Genomic DNA, 21,830 nt, shown 5'->3' with positions numbered 1-21,830 from the left:
CACGCCCAGATGATAACATCAGCAATTGTTTCACTCAGAACCCAGAACTGGAAATCCCTTTCTATTCCTGATGCATCTGTACAATTAAAAACAGAACATTTTTTGAGGTTTCAGGCACCCTACTAGACCAACTGTTCTCAAACAGGATAGCAGGAAACCCTGTATCAGTATCACCTTGAGACCTTTTCTAAACTAGAGAAGCCTAGCCCCTCCCTGTGATTTTTGAGAACCATTGTACTAAATAGTCACAGAGTGAACTTTTCAACAGCAGGCACTGTTTCTTATTCCACTATTCAATAGCAAACCACTAGTAAGTGTTAGAAGGATGAATGCATGAACAACCAAGTAGGGGTTTGGTAAATTAATGAGTTGGTGAACTGGGGTATGTTGTTAGGTGTTTGTTAGGTGTTTCTGTTTCTTAGAGAATCTAAGAGGATTCTCTCCATCTGTTCCAGGGCATTGCTCACCAATTGTTACCTCAGCCTTTATAAAACCTTCAGCTAAGTGTGGTGTATCTTCACGTAACATCCTGGATAAGTTCTTGAAAACTGTGACTTTAATCAAAACCAATACAAAACCAAATAAAACAAATTTTACTACAGGCTAATTGATAGAAACAAGAGTTAAGTTCCATAGCATATTTCTGGTCACAAAAACATCACCAAACTTCTAAATAAAGACCAAAACACTTCTAATGTTAAACATGGAAATAAATGTGAATAATACATACATTTAGGAAAGATTAATACAAACAAGTAAGATAGTTATTTACCCAAATATTCCAATTCAGTGTATCGAGTGGCTGGAGCCTGTCCTGGCAGCTCAGGGTGCCCAGTGGGAACCCATGCTGGACAGGACGTCTCCCATCGCAGAACACACTCGCACCCACACTCACACTCACACTGGTCCACGTCAGCACATCAGAGCACCTACTGTGCACACCTTTGGGATGTGTGAGGAAACCAGAAAACTCGGAGAAAAACCCACATAGACATGAGGACAATGTACAAACTCCACACTGACAGTGGGGTCCTGGCCAGGAATCCATTTTTTTTTCCCATCGATGTTATACTGAAACAACATTGAATGAAGCAACGTTATTTGAGGACCTGCTGTATACAATGATCTATGAGCCATTAGTGGTAGCCGTTCCTATTGCAGTGTTATCAAAGTCATGCACATGAGTCCTTAAAATCTCCCTCAGCTTGAACCAGTCGTCCCTACTAAATATCAAATGGATGCAGGTCATGGAACGTTGGTCACAGAAACAGAAAGTTAGATTTGCTTCTCATCTGGATTTTGCCCGAATCACCCAGAAAATCAGCAGTCTCCCCTGGAAACCAAAATATCCCTAAGTCTTCAGATACGTTATCACTGGGGTTTCTCCACAGGGCTTTGGCTATCCCACAGGGGTTTTTGTACCTTGGGCTGTTGTCAAAGGCAAATGGACCTGAAGTCATTTTTTCCTACTGTATTTTCATCCTGGGCATCAGTTGCGCACTGGAAAAGGAAGGCCAGTTACGGAGCAGTGTTCAGCCTTGCTGCAGGAACACTGAGGGCTCTGGGTTGAGGCTAAAGACAAACTTCCCCATCTGAAGTATGCATTGGAATCAATTGCTAGTTTTTCTCAGATGCCAAATCCAAGCCTGCCGTACAAGGCCTTGGGCAAACCTCACCTCACACATGCTGGAGCAAGGTGGAAACAGATGCAGTCCTAGGTCTGAAGGCACAAAAAACAGCAGATTGAGGCATATGGAATTTCCAACATGTTTTTATGACAAAAATGACAATTTTGTACTTCTTAAATAACCTCATTCTGAGATAAGATATTCATAATGCTGCTAAGGGTCCTGAGTCTAAGATTCTTCTAGGTTTAGGGAAATGGAGGCATGGCCCTAGTTTTCTCTAGTGAGCCAGGGAAAGAAAGCCTCTCTCTTACAAGTGCAACCATCTTCTAGAAATTTTCCCACCTCTGTCCTGCGGTTGCCAAATATCCTAGCACATTAGAATTGGAGGGAATCTGGTGAAAATGTGCAGTGCCTTTCTTCAGAAAGCCAGGCCCTTCAAGAAGGCACTTGCCTGCTCTCTGGGGCTACTTTGTGATGTGATCGTTTGTCCTCCAATCTCAAGATGGATTGTTCGTTGTTGACCTTATCATCTGGAGAATTGTACACATGACACATACTCCCTACGTGGGTAGATAATAACAATCTAACCCCTTAGGCAAGAGCACTCAGGACTTCAGTCCTCAAAGCAAAATCTTAGAAGGGTATTTCTTCACCTAACTGTTTTGCTGAGCTCCTTAACTGAAAAGGCCCATTCCATGGGAGAAGAAAACATTGATGATATAATTTTAAACAACAAAAAGGGAGAGCAGAAACCTGTGTTCACTAGGATGACAAATATGCTGAGAAACATTAGAAGTTAATATGTAGAAATAGAAAAGGCTTTATGAAGATACTGGATTGTTTTCTCTATTCGGAATTTCCTATCTGTTGTTATGTCACTGTTCCAGTTGGATTCTTTCCTCATGAAGAGGCATACACTGAGCTGACTCTAGCAGGGGCAGCATGTTGCCTGTTTTCTCATTTGGCACGAGGCTTTCTGGGAAATGTCCATCATCACTGCAGCAGTGAATTCAGACAAGCTCAGAAGGAGCTCTGTGCCCTTGCTGAAGAACATGAGGGACTTTGAAAAGCATGTGATGGAAAGAAAACGTCTGTTGTAATGGCAGACAATGTGCTTGAGAGTCACTCAGGACTGAATTTCTGTTTATGTTCTGCCCCTTTGAGACCTTAGACAAGTTTCTCAAATTCCTTGATGCTCAGTTTATACCCCTGTAAAATACAGACAATAACGGAGCCCCCTAGATTGACTTTTTGTGCCTGTGAAGTGCGTAATGCACCATCAGTTCTGGAGAAATGTGAGCGAATGAAGCTCGCCTAGCAGTGTGCATGCTGTCATTGATTGCATCTTTTCTTTTGTTTCCAACAGCTGGGACATTTTTCTGATGATCATTGCTGGCATGAAACTGTTGCGGACTTCATTTTGCAACCCAGTTTACCAGTTTATTAACTTGAGCTTCACTGTCATCTTTTTCCACTTTGACTACAAACATATTTCAGAGAGCTTCTTACTGGATTTCTTCATGGTGTCCATTTTATTTAGCAAGGCAAGTGAATTAGCTATTTTCTTCATTTTAACATTTTAAAGGGAGCTGTTCTCATCAAATGATTTAAGAGTTTAAAACTTATTCTTTATTAAAAAATTATGGGAGGATATGAAATTGAATTATACATGTGTGTTAAACTCTGGCTGCCATTTGGGAAAAATTGCCCGTGGAATGTAAGTATGCCATGTTATTTGCTAAAAATCACTAATTAAAATGAATTAGCCATTAGTGTGACTCAAAATTTTATTACCTTCTTCTCTGTTAACAATCTTATTATAAAACTTCCCTAGATCTTAAAATGCTATGAATGAAAGATTAGCAACCAAGTTCTCTAGTCTCTCCCTCCCTCCCTCCCTCCTTTCCTTTCTGCCTCCTTTCTTTCCTTCCTTCCTTCCTTCCTGCCTGCCTGCCTGCCTGCCTTCCCACCTTCCTGCCTTCCTGCTTTCCTTCGTTTTTTCTTCTCTTTTCTTTTTGCCTCTTGAAGTAAATTTAAAGAACTGGTACGCAAGAGCAGGGTCTCTTGGAGTATTTCCAACATGCTTAGTTTGTCTGAAGTCAAGATTTCATCTGTTGAGCAAATTTATACATGAGCAATGAGAAATCCTACTTATAATTCAGGCAAATATATGGGACTCGTATCTAATGTTTAGTTAATGGGAGAGAAATAAAATCCTCTGGATACTTGGGGGTTCTCCATGACCATATCTAACCTGATCACTGTAATGAAACCTAGGTTTGTAAGCAGAAACAGAAATAAATTTGGAACAACTCTTGGTAAATAAACTCAGTGATGATACAACCTCTTTTGTGTGGTGTTCACACTCACAACCCCAGTGGAGTACAGCAGCCATGGGGTTTCTTGTGGAGACTGACTTCAGCAACACCTTTCCCCTTTTAGTTAATAATCTTTTTAATTGTAAGGTTTTCTAAATTTTAAATGTTTAAAATTTTTTCACCTCTTAATCAATTCTGTTCATCTTTATTTTATTTCTATTACTTACCTTTTCCTTCTAGTGCCTTTCTCTTGGATTCTCTTAGGTAACAAAAATCAAAAACTCTTGTATGATACTAAAGATGCCTCATAAGTAATTGCCCCCACCCCATCATTGCACGTGAATTTCTTCGTTTTTTATTTTAGAGAGAGAGTCTCACTCCTTCACAAACACAATGCCACTCACAGGCTGGAGTGCAGTGGCATAATTATTGCTCACTGTAGCCTCCAACTTCTGGGCTCGAGTGATCCTCCTGCCCCATCCTCCTGAGTAATTAGGACCACAGGCATGCACCACCACGCCTGGCTAATCGTTTCAAAGACTTTTTGTAAAGATAGGGTCTTGCTATGTTGCCTAAGCTTGTCTCCAACCCCTGGCCTCAAGTGATTCTCCTACCTTGGCCTCCCAAAGTGTTGGGATTACAAGCAGGAGCCACTGCACCTGGCCCCCAATTTCCTCTTATAACTCCAATTGGGCACTAATTTTCAGTCACCTACATCCCTCTTGTGTCATCTTCCATTGGTTTCTCACTATTACTTCTGCAGCCTGCCCCAATTTCTGTATTTTATTGTAGACCCTGGCCCTGGTCAAACATTTGTTTCCTGTTTGCTGAGTTCTGTTTTGTTCTGATTAACTTATTCCATTTTTCTTACTGTTCAAATCACAGACTTCCATAAGCAATTTTCCTTCCTTACGTATCAAATTCTGTTATCTCACATAATAAATGTAGCATTATATCCTATAATCTTTAAACTATTTGTGAAGTTACTAGAAATTATTTCACTGCTTGCAGGAGTAAGAGTTTATCATCAGATGTAAAATGTGGCCTGGTGCAGTGGCTCACGCCTGTAATTCCAGCACTTTGGGAGACTGAGATGGGCAGATTGCTTGAGCTCAGGAGTTCGAGAGCAGCCTGGGCAACATGGCGAAACCCAGTCTCTACCAAAAGTACAAAAATTAGCTAAGAGTGGTGGCATGTGCCTGTTGTCTCAGCTACTCAGGAGGCTGAGGCAGGGGAATTGCTTGAACCCAGGAGGTGGAGGTTGCAGTGAGCCAAGATCTCACCACTGCACTCCAACCTGGGTGACAGGAATGAAACCCGTCTCAAAAAAATAAAAAATAAAAAAGATGTAAAATGTGCCGGAAGGAGTTCAGTCCTGACTCAGGTATTATTTACATTTTGACACAATGATGTTTATATTCCTTTCTGAGCCTCAGTTTCCTGTAAAATGGAAAATAATGCCTTTTAAAATATATATATATATTAAAATGAACAGAATGAAAGGAGCTATTTATCAATATAAATAGGAGGATTTATCAATATAACTGAAAAAATTTAAGTAGAACATACTCTCCAATAGAAGGTTGTGTTTTTAAAGCTGTATGTAAGTAGAAAAAGAGAAGTGACACACTGTGTTTGTGAAGGAATGTAGCCACTTTTCCACACTAAACTGTCAGTTTCATATCATCTTGTATTCGTGAGTGGCTCCAGGTGAACAGAAGAGGAGTGAGGTTTCTTTCTGTAAGAGTCCTAGAACCTGGCTTCTAAATAATTCCATATCTGTGGTAAGAAGAGTGGCTTTCCTTTATGGGAGCACAGGCCATCTTTCCCCATCCTGACAGCATTCTGCACTGACAGCAGTCCACTGACAAAAATATGTGGCTTGAAGTGGGTATCTCACCCAAAGGGGCTTTCAAGGCACAAAGAAAGGGAGTAAGCATGGCTGTCAGTCATCCTTCTGGTCGGTGCAGACCCTTAGCGACACCCTTTGCAGAATGGGGAGGGTGGAACCTGACAAGGACATGATCTAGGCCCGGCATGGTAGCTCATGCCTGTAATCCCAGTACTTTGGGAGGCCGAGGAGGGTGGATTACCTGAGGTCCGGAGTTTGAGACCAGCCTGACCAACATAGTGAAACCTCATCTCTACTAAAAATAGAAAAAAAATTTAGCTGGATGTGGTGGCGGGTGCCTGTAATCCCAGCTACTCGGGAGGCTGAGGTGTTGCAGTGAGCTGAGATCCCACCACTGCACTCTAGCCTGGGCAACAGAGTGAGACTCTGTCTCACAACAAACAAACAAACAAAAAAACATGATCTAAAATGAAATGCACAAAAACTTAGTTGTGCAGGCATTTGACTCACTTTGCCATCATCTTTTTGAAGCACCAGTTAGCATATGAATAATTTCAGATAGAACCAGAGTTGCAGCTTTCTTATTTTCTCTAATTGAGGGAGCATTAGCACATAGTATTTGAATAGTCCACTCTTAGACTGGGATAATGGCTAAGTGTCAAAGAAAGAAAAGAAAAATTAGTGAGAGAAAAGCTAGGAAAGTAGGCGGCAAGTCAGAAAGTTGGGGATTCTGAGTCCTGGCCAATCTCACCTCCCGCTAATGCCTGATCACTCTTCATCTTCAGAGAGCTGGTGGCAATGAGTTGTCTGGAATGAGAAGCAAGATCTTATTCTCTGATGAAAAAGAATATAGTAAAAGAAAGAGAGTGTCTGTGATTTTCCTGGAAAAAAACCAGTGGATATTAGTGACAGAAGATGATTATATCAAGGAGAAGTTCACAGTTAAGGTCCCCTATAAAGATTCTGCCTGAAGGTCCTAATTGATAGCTCCTTTTCATTCTGCTCATTTTAATATATTTTTAAAAAAAAAGTCTCTTTGAATGTATTTCTTAGGGGCTTTCTAGACGCCTCCACTGTGGTGCTTACAGGCAATACTGCTCTCTGGGACGATTACTTGCAAAATGTGAAATGTTGCTTGCCACTACTCATGGAAGCCCTGCTTATGATAGGTCCTGTCGTCTGACCACTGCAGATGTCCCCCAGCCCTCCCCTCAGCCTTGCTCCTGCTTCACTAAATAGAGAATTATTATTAGCCTGGCAGCCCCCCCTCACAGAAGGGCTGTGAGGTTCTTGAAGACACATTTGGATGGGCACTCAGTTTCCTCAGAAGAAAGGAGCTGCCCAAATATAGGACACAGTATTATTTTGAGTTGGTTGCCTCTAATCCTTCGGGCTTTATGGGTAGAAAGGGAGGAGAGAAGTGATTAGTGAGAGGGTGAGATCAAAGCGCCAGGAGGCTAAGGAAGGAAACAGATGGCTTCCAAAGGGCCCAGGCCCTGCCCGCATGATATTCTCTACCTCCCTAAGCCCCCAAATCCCCCAATCCTCCTGAGGTCTGGAGAATGACTATTGCCTAGTCTCTTTAAGTCTGCCAGACCTGGTTAAAAAAAAAAAAAAAAAAAAAAGGGGGGGGGGGGGGTGGCGGGGCCGGGCGCAGTGGCTCCCTCCTGTAATCCCAGCACTTTGGGAGGCCAAGATGGACAGATCACGATATCAGGAGATGGAGACTATCCTGGCTAACATGGTGAAATCCTGTCTCTACTAAAAATACAAAAAATTAGCCGAGCATGGTGGCGGGTGCCCATAGTCCCAGCTACTCGGGAGGCTGAGGCAGGAGAATAGCAGGAACCCGGGAGGCGGAGCTTGCAGAGAGCCGAGATCGCGCCACTGCACTCCAGCCTGGGTGACAAGGCAAGATTCCATCTTACAAAAAAAAAAAAAAGTTTGGGGGTGGAAATACTGAGTTCCAAGGCCGGAACCCACCAGACAAGTTAAGTGCAGCCTGTGTATTGAGATGGTGGGTGGGACACTTCCTACTGAATGGCGCCCTGGGCTTGCATGTGTGTGGATACGTGGGTGGGTGTGTGTTGGGGGCAGGAGGCAGTTGGGGAGGGTAGGAGGGCAGTGAGAAAGAAGGGTCCCAGCATGTCCCTTCCTGAGATGTGTGATCCTCCAACCACACATCCTTCTTCCTCGCTCCTTCATTTCCTCCATCCAGTCCCTCTCTTTATCTTGCTTCTTCAGTCATTCCTTTCTTTTAAGAACTTTTGTTATTCATTGGTGACATTTCTGGTTGTCTTGGTCTTTAGGGTACAGTAAAACGTGCAGATGAGGATATTTGGTTGCAAGGAATATTGATTGTTACAGGAGCAAAGATGACAATACTCTTTCGTGACCTCCCACTGGCCCTGAAAAAGTTCTTAAAAACTATTGTTGGCTGGGCACAGTGGCTCATACCTGTAATCCCAGCACTTTGGGAGGCCGAGGTGGGTGGATTACCTGAGGTCAGGAGTTTGAGACCAGCCTGGTCAACATGGTGAAACCCTGTCTCTACTGAAAATCCAAAAATTAGTTGGGTGTGGTGCCACATGCCTGTAATCCAGCTACTTGGGAGGCTAAGGCAGGAGAATCACTTGCACCCCAGAGGAGGAGGTTGCAATGAGCCGAGATAGTCCCATTGCACTCCAGCTTGGGCGACAGAGCACAACTCCATCTCAAACACAAACAAACAAACAAACAAAAACATTGTTTTTAAAATCGTGGTAACTTTGGGTTGTTACAGGATGTAGAAGCAGAACTTGAGAAAATCCTGCCATAGGATCATTCTGCCAGCATTTCCAGAATACATTAAACATAAAATTCTACAGGCCATTAGTTCAACATGGGACATAACACTTTTGCCACTTAGGAGATCAAAATGAATGCATGAGGTTGTATTTATGATAAAGCTGTATGAATGATCACACCAGAACCGTGATGTGTGGCTTTCTCATGGACAGCCCCACTGGGGGTTCAAGTTATTTGAAATTGAAGTTTCTAAATGGCATTTTCCTTATTTTGTGAGTACAGGTAGAAAGTCTTGGATTAAAATTGAGCCACTTTTTTAAAAAGTACATACTTATACAGAAGTACTTGTTCAAAATACTTAGTTCAAAAAAGCAATTGTTCATTCATTGAGCACTTACTGGGTGCCTGTCAGGCACTGCACTAGGTATTATACAAAGATTATTAGTAATACAAATGATGCCAAATCTTTGTTTGGTATTTTCTGTGGGCCAGGAACTGTTCTGAACACTTTGTGCATAATAACATATGTAATCTTCACAACAGCTTTGTGGGTGGATACGCCTCATTTGACAGGTGAGAAAACTGAGGCACAGAAATTAAGTGAATTGCCAGAAAGTCTCCTAGCTATACAATGGTAGGGCAGGATTCAAAGCCAGGCAGTCTGGCTTTGAATCTGTATTTTGTGATACTGCCTTCCCTGCTTGGAGAGTTTGAAAAAAGAGGCAGACAAGTAAAGAGATAATTACAAGAAAGGATGGTAAGGGAGGTGATAGCGGTAGAGTTTCATGAGAGCTAGTGCCCACACTAACCTGAGAGAACCAAAAATGATGCTCACCTTAAGCTTTGAGGAAGAATCAGTAAGTCAGGCAAAGAAGGCAGGGAGGAGTGAGTTACGCATAGGAAGTTGCATGTGTGAAGGCACAGAAGCAAGAGAGGAGTTGGCACATTCCAGAAACCACGAGATATTTGGGAAGTGTGAAAACCTGGAAAGGGGAGTGGATGGTTGGGAAAGTAAGAGATGAACCCAGAGGTGTCCGTGAGATGGATCTCGAAGGACCCAGCATGCCATGCTACAGAGTGTGGACTTCATTCCTACTTCGGCTGATGGCTGTTAAGCAGAGGAAAAACAGATCAGAATTGCATTTTGGAAATATCCCTTTGTGGAATTGAATAAATGATGAGAAGGCATGGAGTCTTGGAACTGAATAGGAAATTATTGCAGTCATCCAAGCAACTCATGAGGACTTGAACCGAGGTGGCAGAAGTGAGGGGAAGGAGGGAACAAATTCAGGAAGCATTTGAGAGAGAGTTGATTACGTTTAGTGACCAGATAGATTCGGGAGAGAGTGCACTGCGGGTGAAAGCCGCCTCTGGGAGAGCTCTCAGCATACTTCAGTGACTAGATGAAAGGGGGTGTCATTAACTAGATTAGGGAATAATAAAAAGAGAAAGACATTTTTGGGAAAAGGATTTTTTTTTAAGACGGAGTCTTGCTCTGTCACCCAAGCTAGAGTGCAGTGGCGTGATCTCGGCTCACTACAACCTCTGCCTTCCAACTTCCAGTGATTCTCCTGTCTCAGCCTCCTGGGTAGCTGGGATTACAGGTGCCTGCCACCACACCTGGCTAATTTTTGTATTTTTAGTACAGACGGGGTTTCACCGTGTTGGCCAGGCTGGTCTTGAACTCCTGACCGCAGGTGATCTGCCTATCTCAGCCTCCCAAAGTGCTGGGATTACAGGCGTGAGCCACTGTGCCCAGCTGACAAAAGAGAATTTAACAGTTTACATAACTTATTGAATGACCCAAAGGCATTAATGATGGCATTGAAGTTCTGTTTTTATTTCTCCTTCTCTCCCATCTGTTGACTTTATAGTTAGACTTGCTGTCTCTGCGTGGTGGTAATTATGGTCACTAGCAGTTCTACATTTATAGCATTCTTATGACTAATAATCTTCACCCAAAAGAAAGAGTATCTTTCTTGATAGTTTCAGCCAAAGTCTTGGAGTAGGGGAGAAGTCTTATCGACATTTTGTGTCACATGTTCATTCTTGAACTAGGTACAATGGCAGGAGGGATATGGGTTCCCTAGCTGATGAGTCCTGGACTGCCTGCCCACCCCTGGAATTTCAACCAAACCACAGGGACTGGAAGTCAAGGGAAGCAGATGGAAGTGGCAGGTGGCCACTGCATTGGACTACACAGAAGGTCATGTTTAACATAATGGTGCCTGTGAGTGTTTTAGAAGCACAGACCGCTGGGATTGGACTTGCTGGGTCAAGATGATGCTCTTGAAAGGGTCTCAGTAGAGAATCGTTCCAAAACACATATTGCTACCAACAGGGATGACCCGCATTTAAGAAACAGATAGAGAAAAAAGGATGTAACAAAAGATTGAGAAATGACCCATGAAACAAAATTAAGTACAGTATAATAGAAAGCGAGAAAGAAAACAGTTTTAAGAAAGAAGGAATAGTTCAGCAATGCCAGAGCCTTCAGAAATCAAAGCTCAACACTGAAATGCCACTACTAGATTTAGCAACAGAGAAGCCACTGGTTAGGTTGACAGCACAGTAGTCCTGACACCGTTAGAGTGAGTTCTTCAAGGTCAGGTACTCCGTTCTTCCTTCTTTGTATCCTCTGTGCTTTCTTTAGTGCCCTTAGTAGGGTGAGGTCTCAATACCTATTTGTAAATGACCAAGTATGTTCATTGATCACAGGTCAGTGTATTTAAATGTGGGTGTTTGGGAACTTTGTTATATGTTGTTCAGTGAGGCTGTCTTTCACGGAAAACTCGATAGTCACAACCACTTTAGGGCTGTTGATTCTTTATTGGTCCAGAAGAGGTGAATGGTGTTAAACATGATGTTTTTGTTACCTGTGAAGGATTTAGTCCATTGCCCTTGCAGGAATAAGCATGCTAAATATGTGTGATGCAAAGACTAGTCTGCAATGTGCACTTAATGACGTAATGACGCCATCTCTACATTTAAAATGCAAGCATTGACACTTTTAGTACCAGAACTGAGTCCTTAGGCATTCCTAGCCAGGAAAACCGTGAACAACAAATGTTATTTCCTCTGGTGCCATTAATCTTAGTGTGTTTCCCTCTGCTTCCTCCAAGTTTCTGGATGATAACATCTGCACCCATCTCCTTCACAAGGTCAGTATGTGGACTAATTCTCATTATCCTGAAATAAGATGGTGGTCATAGCATCCCTACATTATGTTTTTGGTGAGATAGTTTTGATTCATGCTCCATTTTCAGTTTATTTTTAGCTCGCTTTCCCTCACTGTGCTGAAGAATGGACTTGTCAGATTTATTGATCTTTTTCATAATCCTGGAATTTTCAGTAAGGTCATTTCACAGTTTGTTCTCTGTTGGATAAGACTAACCCTCATAATAACTTCAATCCATAAGGCCTAGTGTTCTTCATACCCTACGGCATCCTATCCTTAAGAAAGTACATTTGCTCTGATAAAACTTAAATTGTCTACAGCTTTCTATGGAAAATTTGTCTGGATTACATACCAGCTGCTTGGTTGTCATTTGAAAGTATGGATAACAAAGAAATAATGAGAGAGAAAACGAGAATGAGAATGAGGAGAAGAAGGACCAGTACAGTGGAAACTTTATATTCAACTAAACCTGGCAGGTGGTTGGTTGGTTAATTGAAAAAAATTAAGCAAGAAATAATAAATGATACCTCTGTACTTGTCTTTATTATAATAACTTAAAAACTTACACATTAACTTCCATTACCAGTATTCTGATGGAGGGCAAGGACTTCCCTTTGAGTGGGAATCTACAAAATGACTATATGGTCTTTTTCAGTGAACTATGCCCATGATACATTTTCTAGGGTGTTCAATTTCCATTTCTGTTTTTTATTCTACTTGGATTGAGATGTTAAAGGTTTTTGTCAAACAGTCTGAAAGTAGTCCACATTTTCTTTCTTCCCAAATCTCTTCTCATTCATATCTAGGTCCACAGCATTGTCTTTAGAGATTTGCCTTCATCAAATCATTAAGCATTCCACTTAGCTGTGATAGACACAACTGTCTTTCATTTGCATTCATATTACAAGAAGATTTTTTTTTTTTTTTTTTTTGAGACAGAGTCTTGCTCGTGTCACCCAGGCTGGAGTGCAATGGCACAATCTCGGCTCACTGCCACCTCTGCCTCCCGGGTTCAAGTGATTCTCCTGCCTCAGCCTCCCGAGTAGTTGGGATTACAGGCACCCACCACCAAGCCCAGCCACCATGGTGAAACCCCCATCTCTACTAAAAAAATACAAAAATTAGCTGGGCGTGGTGGTGGGTGCCTGTAATCCCAACTACTCGGGAGGCTGAGGCAGGAGAATCACTTGAACCCGGGAGGCAGAGGTGGCAGTGAGCCGAGATTGTGCCATTGCACTCCAGCCTGGGTGACACGAGCAAGACTCTGTCTCAAAAAAAANTTTTTTTTTTTTTTTTTTTTGAGACAGAGTCTTGCTCGTGTCACCCAGGCTGGAGTGCAATGGCACAATCTCGGCTCACTGCCACCTCTGCCTCCCGGGTTCAAGTGATTCTCCTGCCTCAGCCTCCCGAGTAGTTGGGATTACAGGCACCCACCACCACGCCCAGCTAATTTTTGTATTTTTTTAGTAGAGATGGGGGTTTCACCATGGTGGCTGGGCTCGTCTTGAACTCCTGACCTCGTGATCCGCCCACCTCTGCCTCCAAAAGTGTTGGGATTACAGGCGTGAGCCACCGTGCCCGGTCAGATTTTTTTTTTTTTTTAAAATATATTTTGGCCCCTCTTTTTCCTTTCTCCGCCATCGTGGTGTGTTCTTGCCTCCGCTTCTCACCGTGTCTTCTCACAAGACTTTCAAGATTAAGCAATTCCTGGCCAAGAAACAAAAGCAAAATCGTCCCATTCCCCAGTGAATTCAGATGAAAACTGGAGATAAAATCAGGTACAACTCCAAAGGAGACATTGGAGAAGAACCAAGCTGGGTCTATAAGGAATTGCACATGAGATGGCACACATATTTGTGCTGTCTGAAGGTCACGATGACATTACCGTATCAAACTGAAAATGTCACCACTCTCTGGAGAGTTCGACGTGTTTTCCTCTCTGAATCTATTGTGAATGCGTTGGTTGACTGGGTTCAGTAATAAATATGTGAGGCCTTTCATTTAAAAAATATATATATAGAGAGAGAGAGGAATAATTCTAGATTTACAGAAAAGACATGAAGATAGTATGGAGAATTCCCATATACCCCACACCCTGTTTCCCTGTTACTGATATCTTACATTTGTATGGTACATTTGTCATAATTAATGAGCCCAAATAGTGTGTTACTATTAAAGTTCATACTTTATTCAGACATCCTGAGTTTTGTCTAATGTCCTTTCCATGTTGGAGGGTCCCATTCAGAATACATTGAGTTATCCTGCTTCCTTAGGCTCCTCTTGGCTGTGATAGTTTCTCATGTTTTCCATGTTTGTGATGACTTGACAGTTTTGAGGAGTACTGATCAGGTATTTTACAGACTATCCCTCGACTGGGATTTGTCTGATCCTTTCCTCGTATTTATATTAGGGTTATGTGTTTTTGGGAGGAAAACCATGTAGGTCAAGTATCATTCTCATCACATTATATTAAAGATTTATGGCCAGGCACAGTAGTGCATGCCTGTAATCCCAGCACTTTGGGAGGCTGAGGTGGGTGGATCACCTGAGGTCAGGAGTTCGAGACCGGTCTGACCAACATGGTGAAACCCGTCTCTACTAACTACAAAAAATTAGCCAGGCATGGTGGCGGCCTCCTGTAATCCCAGCTACTTGGGAAGCAGAGGCAGGAGAATCACCTGAACCCAGGAGGCAGAGGTTGCAGTGAGCCAAGATGGTGCCATTGTACTCCAGCCTGGGCAACAAAAGCGAAACTACGTCTCAAAAAAAACAAAACAAAACAAAAAAAAGATTTATAATATTAACATGAATCATCATATTACCATTAATGTTAAGCATGATTAACTGGCTTAAGTATTGTTCATAAACTTTTTCCACTGCAATTTACCCTTTTGTCCTCTTTTCCATCCTATATTCTTTGGAAGAAAGCCACTATGCACAGCCCACATTGAAGGAATGGGAAGTTATATTTCACTTCCTTTGGGGGAAAGTACCTAAATTATTTGAATTCTTCTGCACAGGAGATTTGTCTAAAGAGACAAATTCATTCATTCGTATCAGTATGGGCTCAAATATTTATTTTATACTTGGGTTATAATCTAATATTTATCTTGTCTCCCAAATTTTTTAAACTTTGGCTACTTGGAGCTCTTCAGTTGGCAGCTTCTGTGGTATAATCCCACTTCTCTCTCTCTCCCCCGCCCCCGCTCTGTGTGTGTGTGTGTGTATTTTGTGTACTTTCTAACTTTCTGTCACTACAGGATGATCTAGGTTCATCCTCACATACTTCCCGTCCCAGTCCTAGAATAAGCTATTTCTCTAGGAAGCCCTGTTCTATTTTATTGGAGAACAGTATTGATCTGGGTACTAGATGTACTTATTGATACTGGGGTGTCATTGCATCTAGGCATTCTCAGCTGAAAGAGCAAGGAAATACATGTGTGTATATCATCCATATATACACATGTCTAGAAATATGTCTGTATGTCTGTAACCACCTGTATCGGCATTAAACTAAACATGAGTTCAAATTGATGTTTTCAAATCTAATCCATTACTACATGGATCATTCTAGCCTTTTCCCCTTGTTTACTGTAACTTTCCATTCCAATAGTGAGAAACTTAGCTTCTACCATTTGTCATTTATTTTGTTAACTGTTCAATTCCAATACGCATGTACAGTCACCCGTTGGTATCTGTGGGGGATTGGTTCTAGAACCTTCTGCTCCATAGAATTGCCTTTCTTTTATGCCTTTAACACCAATTACTTGACCGTATTTGAATGGGTCTATTTCTTGAGTTGTTTTGCTCAATTAATATGTGTTTCTATTTTGCTAGTACCATGTTGTCTTGATAACTATCATTTTATAGTGAGCTTTGAAATAGTGTGATTTTTTCAACTTTGTTTTTCTTCTTCAATATTGTGTTGGCTATTCTATGTTTGTTTATTGTTATTTTGCCTTTCATACAAATTTTAGAATCAGTTCTCTAGATCTGCAAAATGTCTTGTTAGGATTTTGAATGCTGGATCTGTAGATCAAGTTTTAACAATATTCAATCTTCCAGTCTGTGAACATGAAATATTATTCCATTTATTTAGATAGTCTTTGGTTTCTTTCTTCAGATTTCTATAGGTTTATAGAAATATAATATATATATCTATATATATATAGATACTGCATGTATTTTATTATATTTACACACACATATTTTGTCTTATTTGGTGCTACTGTGGAGGGTGTATTTTTTTTTTTTTAATTTTAAACTCCAGTTGTTCCTTGCTAGCATATGAGAAAGCAGTTGACTTTTGTTTATTGACTTCGTATAGGGCAGCCTTTCTATGCTGACTTATTAGTTCCCAGACACTTTGTTCTGAATCTTTTTGTTTAATTTCTTTGTACCAAACTTATAGTTGGTAGTTGGCTCTTTTTAAAAAAAAATTTTGTTGTTGTTGTTGTTGTTGTTTTTAAATCTACTCTAACACTTCTTAATTTGTGTATTTAGACCATTCACATTTAAATTGGTTGTTGATATAGTTAAATTAATATCTGTCATGTTTGTAACTATACTTTTGATGTTTCAAGACTGTTATGTAAGTGGAATCATACAATATATAACTTTTGGGGATTGTCTTTTTCACTCACTTTTCTAAGATTTTTTCACACAATATTATTCATCTAGGTTGTTGTGGAAATCAGTAATTCATTACTTTTCATTGTCGTAGGTAGTTCCATGCTAAATTTTTAAGGAAAATGCCAGAGTGGCTATACCATTTTATATTTCCACCAGGAATGCATGAGTGATTCATTTTCTCTGCATCCTTGTCAGCATTTTATATTCTCACTATTTTATTTTAACCACTCTGATGGGTGTATAATTATATCTCATTGTGGTTTTAATTTACATTTTCATAAAGATTAGTGATGTGGAATATTGTTTAGGTGCTTATTCTCCATTTGTATATATTCTTCTGTAAACTGACTTCATAGAGTTTTTGTATGATCTAGATTGGATTGTTTGGGTTTTTACTGTTTAATCTTGAGAATTCTTTATATACTCTATTTTTTTTTTCTTTTTTCTCTTTCTTTCTTTCTTTCTTTTTTTTTTTTTTTTTTTTTTTTTTGAAATGGAGTCTCACTCTGTCTCCCAGGCTAGAGTGCAGTGGCATGATCTCGGCTCACTGCAACCTCTGCCTCCTGGGTTCAAGAGATTCTCCTGCCTCAGCCTCCTGAGTAGCTGGGACTACAGGCGCATGCCACCATGCCTGGCTAATTTTTGTAGTTTTAGTAGAGACAGGGTTTTACTATGTTGGCCAGGCTGGTCTCAAACTCCTGACCTCAGGTGATCTGCCTGCCTCAGCCTCCCAAAGTGCTGGGATTACAGGCATGAGCCATTGTGCCCAGCCCTATATACTCTAGATTTGATTCCCTTGTTAGATATGTCATCTGCAAATATTTTCTCCCACTCTGTAGCTTGTCTTTTCCTTCTCTTAATAGGGTCTTTCACAGCACAAAAAGTTTTAATTTCAGTGAAGTCTAATTTATCAATAATTTCTTTTATTCATCATAATTTTGTGTGAAGTACAAAAATCTCTTTGCCTAGTTCTAGACCCCAAGATTTTCTCCTGTTTTTATTTTTATTTTTTTTCCTAAACCATTTTTTTTGTTTTTTGTTTTTTGAGACAAGAGTCTCACTCTGTCACCCAGGCTGGAGTGCAGTGGCAGGATCTCTGCTCACTGCAAGCTCCGCCTCCTGGGTTCACGCCATTCTCCTGCCTCAGCCTCCCGAGTAGCTGGGACTACAGGTGCCCGCCACCACGCCAGGCTAATATTTTTTTTTTTTTTTTAATTTTTAGTAGAGACGGGATTTCACCATGTTAGCCAGGATGGTCTTGATCTCCTGACTTTGTGATCCGCCCACCTTGCCCTCCCAAAGTGTTGAGATTACAGGTGTGAGCCACCGCGCCCGGCCTTTTTTTCCTAAAAGTTTTATACTTTTCATTTTATACTTAAGTCTGTGATCTTTATTGAGCTAATATAAGTTATGATACTTAGGTAAAGGGTTGTTTGCTTTTAACTTTTTTGCCTATTTATATCTAATTATTCCAGCATCATTTGTTGAAATGACTGTCTTTCCTTCCTCTAATTGCTTTTGCACCTTGGTCAAAATCAGTTGCTCATGTTTGTGTGAGTATATTTCTGAGTGCTATATTTTATTCTATTGACCCATCCATTTATTCCTCCACCAATACCAAGAAGTCTTGATTACTTTAGTTGTACTGAAAGAGTTGAAATTGGGTAGATGGATTCTTCCCACTTTATTTTTCCCCAACATTGTTTTTGCTGTTCTAGTTACCTTTGCCTTTCCTGTAAATTTTAGGTTAATTTTTACTGCATCTATAAAAAAACATACTTGCTGAGCTTTCAATAGGAATTGCTTTAAACTTCTATATCAGTTTAGAGAGAATTGACATCTTTTCTATGTGGAGTCTTCCAATCTGTAACTACAGTAGCCATTTATTTATCTTTTGATTTCTTTCATTAGAGGTTTTTAACTTTTAGCTTATAAATTCCGCACAAGTTTTGTTAGATTTACAACTTACATAATCCTTTTTTTGAGTGGCTATGAATTGAATTGTATGTTCAATTTCAGAATGTATGCTTTCATTGCTGGCATATAGAGATACAATAGATTTTTGTAAGCCTGAATTTACTTACTAGTTTGGGGAGGGTTTTTTTGTTTGTTTGTTGTTTGTTTGTTTTTTGTTTTTGTACGTGCCTTGGGATTTTCTCTGTAGGTAACCATGCCATCTGTAGGTAAGGATCATTTTATTTCTTCCTTTCTGATCTGTTCACATTTTACTTCCTTTTCCAGTCTTATTGCACTAGCTAACACCTCCAGCACTATGTCAAATAAGAGTGGTGAGAGTAGATCCCTACCTTCTTCCGGACATTAGAAAGAAGGCATACAACTTTCACCATTAAGTATGAGTAAGTTGTAGTTTTTTGTAGATCTTTATCCAGTCGAGAAAGTTCCCCTTCTATTCCTATTTTTCTAAGCAGTTTTACATAAACGAAAGTTCCATTTTGTCAAATGCTTTTCCTATATTGGATGATGTAACTCTGTGATTTTTATTACATTGATCGATTTTTGAAAATTAAACCAACCTTGCATCCCTGAAACAAAACCCATTTGGTTATGGTCCATAATTCTTCTTAAATGTTTATGAATGCTATTTGTTAATATCTTGTTAAAAATTTTGGTCTATATCAGGAGAGATATTGACCTATATTTTTGTGTATGGGGTTGTGGTCTTTTTTTTTTTTTTGGACGGTGTCTCGCTCTGTCGCCCAGGCAGGAGTCCAGTGGCACCATCTTGGCTCACTGCAAGCTCCGCCTCCCGGGTTCATGCCATTCTCCTGCCTCAGTCTCCTGAGTACGGCTAATTTTTTGTATTGTTAGTACAGACGGAGTTTCACCATGTTAGCCAGGATGGTCTGGTTCTCCTGACCTCGTGATCTGCCCACCTCAGCCTCCCAAAGTGCTGGATTACAGGCGTGAGCCATTGCTCCCGACCGGGGGTTGTGGTCTTTTGTGTGTATTGTCTTTGTCTGGTTTTGGTATCAGGGTAATACTGACTTCATAAAATGAATTGTAGTGTCCCTTCCTCTCCTATTTTCTGGAGAGATTTTGTGGAATTAGCATTAATTCTTTAAACATTTGTTAGAATTCTCCAATTAAACCATCTGGTCTGGAGAATATTTTGAGGGAGTTTTTAAATGTATAAGTTAAATTTCCATAATACTTGTAGGGATATTCAAATTACCTATTCCATATTGGGTTTTCTGATAGCCGTGTTTTGGAAATGATCTGTTTCTTCTAAATTGACAAATTTACTATTGTTCTGTTGTACTATGTGTTGTTGTTCATAGTATCCCCTTACTGCCCTTTCTACATCTGCATATTCCTTAGCGATACCTCCTATTTCACTCCTGATATTATTAATTTGTGTTTTTCTTTGTCAGTCTTTCTAGGGATTTCTTAATTTTATTGATCTTTTCAAAGAGCTAACTCTTTGTTTCATTGATTTTATTTTTGTCTTATTTATAATTTCATAGATTTCTGCTTTTATCTTTATTATTTTCTTCTCTTGCTTGGGATTTATTTTGCTCTTCTTTTTTGGGGAGGCTCTTGAGGTGGGATATTGTTATCAATTTGAGACTTTTCTTCTTTTCTAATGTATGCATTTAGTGCTATAAATTTCCTTCTGTGCACTGCTTTAGCTGTGCTCCACAGATTTTGAAGTGTTATACATTCACTTTCATTCAATTCAATGTATTTTTCTTGTTTCCCTTAAGACTTCTTCTTTGATCCATGAATTATTTAGAAGTGTGTCATTTTCCGAGGGTTTGGATATGTGTTATCTTTATATTATTCATTTCTAGGTTGATTTCTTTATGGTCTGAGTACACTGTATGATTTCATTTCTTTTCATTTTGTTGAGGTTTTTTGTTTATTTTGGTGTCTATGTGTTTGTGTGTGTGTAGCCTAGTATATGGTCTATCTTTGTATCTGTCCATGAACACTTAAAAAGACTGTGCGTTCTCCTGTTCTTAGGTGAAGTATTCAGTAAAAGTTGATCATATCCTGTTGCATTATAATGTTGTTGAGTTCTGCTGTATTTTTATTTTCTTCTGTCTAATTATTCTATCAACTGTTGAGAGTGATGTGTTAAAGTTTCCAATCATAATTGTGATTTGTCTGTTTTTTCTTTCAGTTCTATCAGTTTCTGCTTCACATATTTTGCATTTCTGTTGTTTGCTATATACACATTTAGGATTGGTAGGTCTTGGGGGATTGATCCTTTTATCATTACATAATGTCTTTTCTGGTCATTTCTTTGCTTTCTCGGAGGTTTATTTGCTAATGATGTCACTGCTCCTGTTTTTGGTTGATATTCACATAATACATATTTTCTCATCCTTTTGCTTTCAAACTGTTCATATCATTACATAGGCAGCATATAATTGAGTTATGGTTGTTATTCCATTCTGCCAATATTTGTCTTTAGTATATTTAGACCATTTCATTTAATATAATTATTGATGTGGTAGTGTTTATGTTTGCCTTTTTTGTTGTTGCTGTTTTCACTTTGTTTTTTCTTTATCTTCTTTCTTGTTTCCATGGATTATTTGAACTACATTTTCCACAAGAACTCTCAAGATACTAATCATAGTTTTCTTATATCTCCTGTATGATAATTCTAACATCTATATTATGTTTGACTCTGGTTCTGAGGCTTGCTGGCTCTTTAATTCTTTAAACTATGTTTTTTCTTGCCTTTTGCTATGCCCTTAATCTTTTGTTGAAAGTTGAACCTGTTGTATCAGGTAACAGAAACTGAGGTAAGAAAGCATTTGGTGTGAGAATTTATGTTACTCTAAGAGTTAGGCCATGTTTAGTGTTACTTTAGCTGTGGATCTCAGAGGCTTCCAATTTTTCTAGTGTCCTTATTTTTGTCTCATCTTGACTTTTGGTTTCCCTTGAAGCTTCTCCTCAGCAACAGTTTATGTCTTGTAGCTCTGTTATCTGTGATCTAGTGTTATTATATTGAGTTCCTGTTGGTGTGCTGGTAAGATGTGGGGTAGGGGGAGCATTCTATTATCTTCCAATTAAATCTATTTTTAATTGGGCCTGTGTCTCCAGGCTGTGACCTTCACAAATGTTTCCAAAGTGGTAAACTTTTTTTTTTTTAAATGCCCTCTACTTCCTTCCCTGGTTGTAGTAGTCTCAATGTATTTCCTTGAAGCCCTGACCCCCAATGACTATGTTTCTTCCTCCCTTCCTCTTTCCAGTGAGATAAACTGGAGTAAACTGTTGTGGAAGGAAGTTCTTTCTCCCAAGTGGGATCGGCTCCTGCACAGTGCTGTGCTTTGGAGGATAAGCTTGTGTGTTTTGCGTTGTTTAATCTTTCCCACCTCCTACTAGAGCTGTGAGGGGATGTTTCTTGATCTTCACCATGAGAACCTAGTGGGGTTTCTGGAAGTAAAACCCCTGAAAGTATAGGC

The 21,830-nt window shown here is 40.0% G+C and overlaps 1 protein-coding gene and 1 pseudogene across 1 annotated transcript in view; both read left to right on the top strand.

Annotated features, from left to right (window-relative positions):
• The window catches only part of PCNX2 (pecanex 2), a 311,805-nt gene that overhangs the window by 154,798 nt on the left and 135,177 nt on the right, over positions 1–21,830 (top strand). The window contains exon 21 of the mRNA XM_025356806.1: positions 2,995–3,172. Coding sequence (XP_025212591.1) covers positions 2,995–3,172 — 178 coding nt within the window. The remainder of the gene's footprint in view (positions 1–2,994; positions 3,173–21,830) is intronic.
• LOC112634802 lies at positions 13,426–13,772 on the top strand (annotated as a pseudogene).

This window comes from Theropithecus gelada, chromosome 1 (assembly GCF_003255815.1).
Source record: "Theropithecus gelada isolate Dixy chromosome 1, Tgel_1.0, whole genome shotgun sequence".
NCBI classification, from domain to species: Eukaryota; Metazoa; Chordata; class Mammalia; order Primates; family Cercopithecidae; genus Theropithecus; species Theropithecus gelada.
The sequence above is the reverse complement of the archived record's forward strand: the minus strand, read 5'-3'. Positions and strand labels throughout refer to the sequence as shown.